The sequence below is a fragment of the Rhipicephalus sanguineus genome, chromosome 11 (assembly GCF_013339695.2).
Source record: "Rhipicephalus sanguineus isolate Rsan-2018 chromosome 11, BIME_Rsan_1.4, whole genome shotgun sequence".
In the NCBI taxonomy this organism is placed as follows: Eukaryota; Metazoa; Arthropoda; class Arachnida; order Ixodida; family Ixodidae; genus Rhipicephalus; species Rhipicephalus sanguineus.
Genome location: NC_051186.1, coordinates 6,241,330 through 6,249,284, shown reverse-complemented (window position 1 = coordinate 6,249,284; position 7,955 = coordinate 6,241,330). Strand labels below are relative to the sequence as shown.

The window sequence follows — 7,955 nt, the reverse complement described above, 5'->3', positions numbered from 1 at the left end:
TTCAACACGCCAAACATGTTTTTCCATAGTGATAGTTCATATGATCAAAGTGTATTTCCTGTCATAACGTGTATTGTGTTGTTCCCTTTCTCCGATCTTCAAGCGTAGGGTAGCCAACCGGAAGTTTTCCTCGTTAACCTCTCTGCCTTCACCTTTCCTGTTTCCTTCCTCCTCCTCTCCCTGTCGGCTCGCAAATATGTTGCGCTAACATTCAGCGCTACTCTTGATTCAAAATCGGACCTACTGATCAGTGATATTCAATTATTACGAATGCTAACCTGGAAAATTGTTTAGAAATACTGATATTCCACAAATAGAAATAGGTACTCCACAAAGGATTGCACGTGGATATCGAGAAGCATGGGCGAAACGGATGCGGGAAAGCAGCCTATGCGAGCAATATACATTGTGGGCGAAGTGGTGCGGCCTATGGACAGATGTCTATATTTGTTGAGCACATAGTTGCTTTGTACATAAATCTTGGCAATTTCATTGTACACCAACTACAGAATTCTTCTGGACTATAGTATATCGCAGAAGAAATAACTTCACTAGAATTGTCAAGCAAGTTTTATTCAGATGCCAAGTCAAAAGGCCGCACGTGATGACAATAAAGGAAACGTTGATCAGTTGCAGCTGGCCAAACAGTGGAAGATGCGTTTGCAGATTCCCAAAAACTTGCCCAATTTGAGTGATATGGCATAGCGCAATTCTCCGCGTCATAATTTTCTTTTCTTCTTCTTGCGACTTCGCCTTCAAGCTTCCCGCTGTCCGTGGCCTATATCTTAGGCGTCAAGCCAGAGCGAGCGCTTTGCTTAGGCCATGCGTGGGCTGGGCATCACGGGCCTCACAGGACTCGAAGGTGCGCAGGCAGCCATGCAGGCGGCGTGAGACGCGAAGTTGTTGCCGTTGCTCTGGCATCCGCCATACACAAACTGGCGGCAAGAGCTGGTCGCAGCGTCGTAGTAGAAGCGACGGAAGGCAGCCTTACAAGGACCCGTGTATCGTGGCCTTTGGCAAACGGATCCTCCGAATGATCCAGATCCTGCAGTAGAGAAAACGGGATGCAACAGCCCCGTACTGACACTGCGAAAGACCTGAGGGAATAGGAGTTGCAAGCCACTGCTACTCGTTTACACTCATGGCTTCCGTCATTAAGCCTCAGCGCTAAAGTTTACCGCTGATTGATTTAGTGCAGGTGCTGCTAGATTATCGTCATCAGCACCAATTTCCGCCTACTTAGGTCCAGTGCAGGACTGCCAGTGACCTCCAGTTTACCCTATCCTGGGTTACGTGATTCTATTTTACTTCTACGGACTTTTTAAGTTGTCATTTTGTCTAAATTGTTGCGATCCTCGCCTGCGTTTACCATGAATTGGTAACAAGTTTGTTGTTCGCAATGGAGACCGGTTGCCTTCCCTGCTTTTTACGTGACCAGCCAAGGTCCATTTCTTTCACTTGATGTCAACTAGAATATCCGCTACCCATGTTTCTTTCCTGACCCATTCTGCCATCCTTCAATCACTCAATATTACACCTAGCATTTTCTTTCGCATTGCACGCTGCGTGGTTATTAACTCTTTCTCTACTTTTTCCGTTATCCTAAATGTTTCAGCCCCATATGTTACAACTAGCAGTATGCGGTGATTTTATACTTTCCACTTTAAGGACATTGTCGGGCTGCCTGTCATTCTTTGGTAGTGCCTGCCGTATGCGCTCTAGCCCATCATTAGTCTTCCTTGAATCTTTTTTTAAGTGAATAGGCTCTCGTGTTAGCAATCCACGTAGATACGCATATCCTTGCAGACAGTCCAATGGTTCGTTTCCAACTGTGGCCTCTTTCTCTTTCGTCAGCTTATTGTGCATTACCTTTGTCTTCAGCATATGCATTTTAGCCCTACTGAGATAAAAATTTATTACGAAGACTATTCGTTACAAAAATAGTTGCAGAAATTCTAAACAAAGTGTGGTGTCACTCTGAACGAAAAAGCGGCTATACCTAAATAGAAAAAGGAAAGATAACTACGGAATTCCTTATAACTATATATTACATCGCAGTCTTGCACACGTACGTGCGCGCACACGCGCTGCTGTAGCTTTGTAGTTACACTGGCTTCCTGAGCAGATACGTTGGTGTCATATGCGTTTACTTATGCTTAGTTGTTTTTAATGGCAGCCCGTTACCCGGGGAAACGATTCCTTTGGCTAATCAAGGTGTCAGATGCGAATGTGAAAAGAAGGTCGGCGTTCGATAGGGACACTAATTTTACGATAGCGATCGAAATTTTGTGAGGCGTCTTGAGAGAACGTTGGCGCATTTATAAGGTATCGGGTCGGAAAGCAAGTGTTCGTCCTTCACTGACGCCGCGGCTTGCAGAGCTCAAGGTAATATCAATCGCCTGGTATATATACATCGGTATGTACCGACATTTACCTATATTTGCGGTTTGCCTTAGGCACGTAAATAAATTTCACAAAGATCAGACGAGCAAATGCCGGCTGAGAATCAAGATGCTCTTTGAAATGAGTCATCATAAACGAAGGATAAATCAATGATTTATTGTAGAGACTGTATTTTACGTACTCCTGAAAACAGAGGAGCACCTGGCTCGAGATACCGCAGATTTAAAAGCTTACCTGGGCGGTAGTCCTTGGTCATTCCACGGAAAGACAGAGCACGTGGGTAGGGTCTCAGAATGGCTGGGAATAAGAAGGAATAAAAATCATAAAGAAGAATTTCTGCGGTGCGTCCACAGGTCGCAGAGCAATATTAAGCCTGTGTTGTTATTATGAGCCTCGTTGGAAGGCAACCATGTGGTACCTTTTCTATGCAGACGCATCTACCACAACCACAAAGCTAAAGCTTATATATCAGTGACGTCGTCATATTTCTGCTTAAAAGTGTACATCACTGCCTGTATCTATATTTCATACGAACGTCTGATACATAGAACCTTCATGCATAGTTTGTCAGATCGAGAATCCGCATTCGATAGATTAATAATTACGGAACTGTTGCTTTTTACTACGTTAGTACAACGCACCTTAGTACTGTCGGCGTCAAATGAAACCCGAACATCGGCAAGCATTCGCAATCGTCAGTGCGCGTCCTCCAGTTATCACGATAGACAGGCCCGCGTATGCGGAGTGTTGTCAAACCGGATGCGCGCGCCTGTCAATGGCGATGACGGAGGGCTCGGACTATACCTTTACAAATGGTCGCCGCTGTTCGGGTTTCATTTGACGCCGATAGTACGTACATCACATAATGGAAGCGTAACCGTTGTCGAATCTTCTTAATAAAACGAATAAATGCGACTGCATACGTCCCGGTATATTTTGAAAGCTATCTCGGGCGTGTCATATGATTACCTTCAACAATACATCAGGACAATAGTTCAACTTTTTTCAGTATGACTTGCCCTACAATATTGCTACGAAGGCGTCCGTTGTAATCTGCGTGATTAGCAGTGCAATTCTTGCAAGTAAACGTTATTCGTAAGGTGTTCTGGATACTCTGTAGCCATGGTGTCACGACCCGGACTAGATTAGATAAAAGACAAAGCTTATTCGTAAGGTGGCCTGGATACTCCGTATCTAGTGTCACGACCCGGACTATATTAGCTGACACTTGGGAAATGGCGATACTCTGGAAAACGGGGTTCCACCACAACTACCGCTTGTTTCTCGCACATTGTGGGCTCTGCTGGCATTATGGTGACACTACTTTTCAATTTTATTCCCTAGTATTTCCAAGAAATTTGATTTTCTCACAAATAAAACGTAATAAGCTACTACATCAGAAATAGAACGTGACGTATTATTTGTCGTAATTTTGTTTCGTATAATATTCTTAACTTTGCTGCGGGTTGACTTCTGCACATTATTCAAAAATGACGCAGAGACGTCGATGTGTCTTTTTTCAACACATAACATATCTATTACAGTAAAATCTCGTTAATTCGGATTTCGGAGTTCAGAATTATTGAAAGTTTCAAGGAAACAATAAAATGTCTATTACGTCAGTACACTTTCATTTTCTTGATGAGAACGTATATCTTGTGCTGTGCATAAGAGCTCTGTAAAAGAATTTTCGCTCGCGACCTTGTTGACGATGTGACCAAGGCTCAACACCCGAAACATGCTAACCCGAAATTAACCAGAAACGTCGTTACCGTCGTTACTGTACTGTTCGCACTGATGACGACGGCGATGCAGATTTCGTCGCCTCGTTTTGGTTGTCCGCGAACGCCGTTTTCGCTCCATTGCGTCGCACATTTGCGGAGTTTTGGGCTCGGCGCGCTCCGAGAATCGCCTGAATTAATCGGGTTGCTGCCAGATACGACCGAATTAACGAGAGTTTGATGCCACAAATAAATACATACGCTTGCCGGGACCAAAGAACGCGTCCGAGTTATCCGATTTGCTTAATTAACGGGTGTCGAATTAATGAGCTTTAAGTGTGTTCTAGCATATGGGCCACGCGTGAATTAGGCCAGCCCCAGAGGTCTTCACCTAACTTTATGGACTTGGAAAAAAGCTGCCGTAAACCACGTAAGTATTGCATGTACTCACGCTTTTCGGCCCCACAGTTTTCCATGCACTGTTCCTCGGTCTCGTACTTGTTGCCGTTGCCTCCGCAGCCACCGTAGTAGAACTGCTCGCACTTTCCGCTCTCAGCGTTGAACCACCACATGGAAATCAGAGCTTTGCAGAATCCGTGGTCCTTCGCCGGCCGGCATTCCTTGTCGAAATTTCTCGCCGCTTTGAGAAACGCACATTTTGAGAACTTCTTTCAATGTGATCACTTTGGGCACACTTCTATGCGTAATTGATGAGAAATTCAAGGGCACGTTTGTTGTGTAAATCGAATCCAGGATGCCATTTTCTTCGCTTTCGTTTTGCCAAAAAATGCTTCTGTATGCAAAAGAGAGCATCCGTAAGCTTGAGAATTTTATTGAAACGAGCGTAATAAATTCTATTCTGATGCAACGCTTTCTAACGTTACAACTCACTTGAAAGGGTCTCATACGTTGTTTGTAATATATATATATATATATATATATAATATTAGAATAATATTAGAACAATAAGAATTCTTACTGCAAAATTCGCGGGCGCGCACCAGAATCCTGGATTGTCCTCTTATTTTCTTTTTTTTTTTTTTTGCGAAGATCGCAAGCGGCCGCAACTGTCACCGATAAACAGTGATAGTAGAGGCTTGGTAATATGAGAAACACAATCTATGCCAGGGGTGTTTCATTTTCTTTATTGTGAGTATCAATCCCTTTGAAAAAGTTTATCTTTCGAAATCCTAAAAAAAATATTGAATTTTGTTAAATAATATGAGACACATCAACAGTACTCGATTTCTGCAGAGAAACAGAACTAGTGGGAGCGGAGACTATCGGAAGACCATCCATTTCCGACCAGACCATACAAACAGGTCTTTACGCACGTTATGCAGCGCCACTCAATATGAACCAGTCGCCGTAGGCGCGCATCACCAATGAAATTAGTGTCTGAAGGTTATCAAAGCAGCTTGCTATTTGTCCAATGTGGACAGATTTGCATTTACTCGAAACATGGTGCATTAATACACTCACGCAGACACACTCGCGCTCCATATACAAAGATCAAGTACTGGCATAAGCAAGGTCTACAATATGGATATCAGAACACGAACTCACCAAGCGCGGTGCCGAGGAGCGCCACAAGGATGTAAAGCTTCATCTCGAACTGATTGTTCCAGAAGACGAATGACGAGCTCAATCGAAACATCGTTTTTATACGGTCTAGAACAATGATGCTTACGCACTACTTCCGGCGAGAATTATCCTTATTTATGAGCACCTCAGATAAAATGATCTCACCGTATCAAATGCGAAATACGCCCGTTTCGAAGTCAATTGTTCTCACAATTGCAGCAATATCCGTGATAAAGAGAGCACTACAAGAGACAATAATCGGGCGTTTTCCTCGCTTCCGTTCTGTGTTTTCCAACAGGTGTCTTCTGAAAAGCGAGAACGCTGCGCTTCTAAACTACGTGATATTACTGATACTATCTTGCTGCATGGTTTTGCTGAAATTGTTGAGCTAAATATTTAAAACTAGCACAATTAGCCATAAGTTTACAGAGTTTGACATTTCAAACGCAAAGGGCTCGTTTAAAGACGAGATGAGGTCTAGCTTATGATCCACTTGGTTCTATCAATAGGGTATGCACCAACATCAAGTGGTAATATCCACAGCAAAATCTATAGCATCTTCTCGAGAGTCCAAGCACAATATGATTTTAAGGCACAGGGTAGTCAAGAGCTACGGAAATTTTGACAACCTGACGTTATCTAACCTGCTCTGACATCGTCCAGTACACGGACCACTAGCATTTCGCCTACCAGGAGCGCAGCCAAGGGAAGGTGGGGGGGGGGGAGTTGGAACCCCCCGGCCCCCCGAAGCTTTTCAATTTCGCATGTGTATAAATACAAGCACACGCACAAACGCGCGCACAAACATACATAAAGCATAATTGAGCCCCCCCCCCCACCCCCGAAAAAAATTTCTGGCTATGCCCCTGTCGCCTACATCGAAATGCCACCGCCACAGTCGGGATAGTACCCACGTGTTTTGGGTCAGCAACTGAGCAGTGCAACCACTGTAACAACGCGGAAAGAGTTATTTGCGACAAGCTGGATAAGAGATAGTGAGTTTAGTTTAGAACTATTTAGGAACTAAGAAAAATACTGAGTCATTAAATCTGTTAATGCGGGTGAGAAGCGGAGCTTTTTAGCGTGCGACATGGACGTGACATGGAGAAGGCCACTTTGGTATAAAAGGCCATTTGATGAACGTGCCCATCAAAGTTCAAAATACTGTGTGCGTAGATAACTTTTCTTTATGAGCAGGACTAGTTGCAACACGCAACGGGTGAAAGTCATTTCAAAGACCAAGCTTACAATGATCCCTCCTGCTTCACTTCTAAACACAAATTGCATTGCACTTCTCCAGGGGCAATTTGAACTGTCTTATGTCAAAATGCCAAAATATACCTTTATAATATTTAAGTGCTTCCTGTTGCCCCGGTGTGCACGTGTTTGCCAGGAGAACGCGGACGGGGCAGCTTCACCACCGCTGCTGACTAACATATATTTACGCATTGGTTCTTCCGCTGCCGGCTAGAAGGCGCTACATACAAGCACAAAGACGCGCACAGGAACACACGCACACATGCATATATCCCTTACCTCGACATTCTGGACGACATGGAGATCACATCGCTCGTTGCTTCGCTAACTCATTAGATAGAGCAGGATTTAAAAAGTATTGTCGCGCGCTGTCTTCGTCAGCTTCTATAACTGCCAGCCATTTTCAACGCACCAGCCACTTGAAATGTTCTTGCCTATACACGAACACAACATTCCCGCGCATCTACAGCTTACTCCCGTAATTTCATACAACTTCGATATTTATTGGTTTATTCATGGTAAATTCACGTCCCTTCGTTGTATGATAACGATGTATTTACAGTGTTTCATAGTTAATGCGTTTGCGCGTAACCATATTGCACAACTATTAAGATGCCTGCCGGTTGTGCGGAACACATTCAGGTGTAAAAACTAAGGTTGCTTACATTCCTTCCCACTTTTCTTTTAACACTTCCAAAAAGGCATCGCCTGTGTTATTTCAACCCATCAAAAACACTCATTACTCTAAAGAACGGCGATGCTTGCACTAAGCCGCGCAAGGCTGGACAGAGGGAAATTGGGCGATTCTGAAGACTAATCTGATTGGTTCTAGGCTGTTTGTAGGCCTTAGCTAGGTGATGCAGGTTGTTCCTAGGTTCCTTCGAGGTCGTTGCTAGGCTTTAGCCAGGTGATGCTTGGCTGTTACTACGTTGATTCTCAGCGCAGAGAGGATCGAATTAAACCACACACAGTCACAGACAGGACCCATTG

General features: G+C 44.0%; 1 protein-coding gene across 2 annotated transcripts; it reads right to left on the bottom strand.

The window, feature by feature from the left end:
* Positions 1 to 565: 565 nt before the first annotated feature.
* On the bottom strand, positions 566 to 5,736 carry LOC119375556 (boophilin-G2). Of its 2 annotated transcripts, XM_037645750.2 has the most exons (4): positions 5,691 to 5,736; positions 4,576 to 4,764; positions 2,638 to 2,700; positions 566 to 1,045 (listed from the first exon to the last, which is right to left on the bottom strand). In XM_037645750.2, the coding sequence occupies exons 1-4, from the start codon at positions 5,731 to 5,733 to the stop codon at positions 816 to 818; spliced, it is 525 nt and encodes a 174-aa protein (XP_037501678.1). In that variant the 5' UTR covers positions 5,734 to 5,736; the 3' UTR covers positions 566 to 815. The 2 variants fall into 2 exon arrangements, with proteins under 2 accessions (XP_037501678.1, XP_037501679.1); XM_037645751.2 differs by lacking the exon at positions 2,638 to 2,700.
* Positions 5,737 to 7,955: the final 2,219 nt, after the last annotated feature.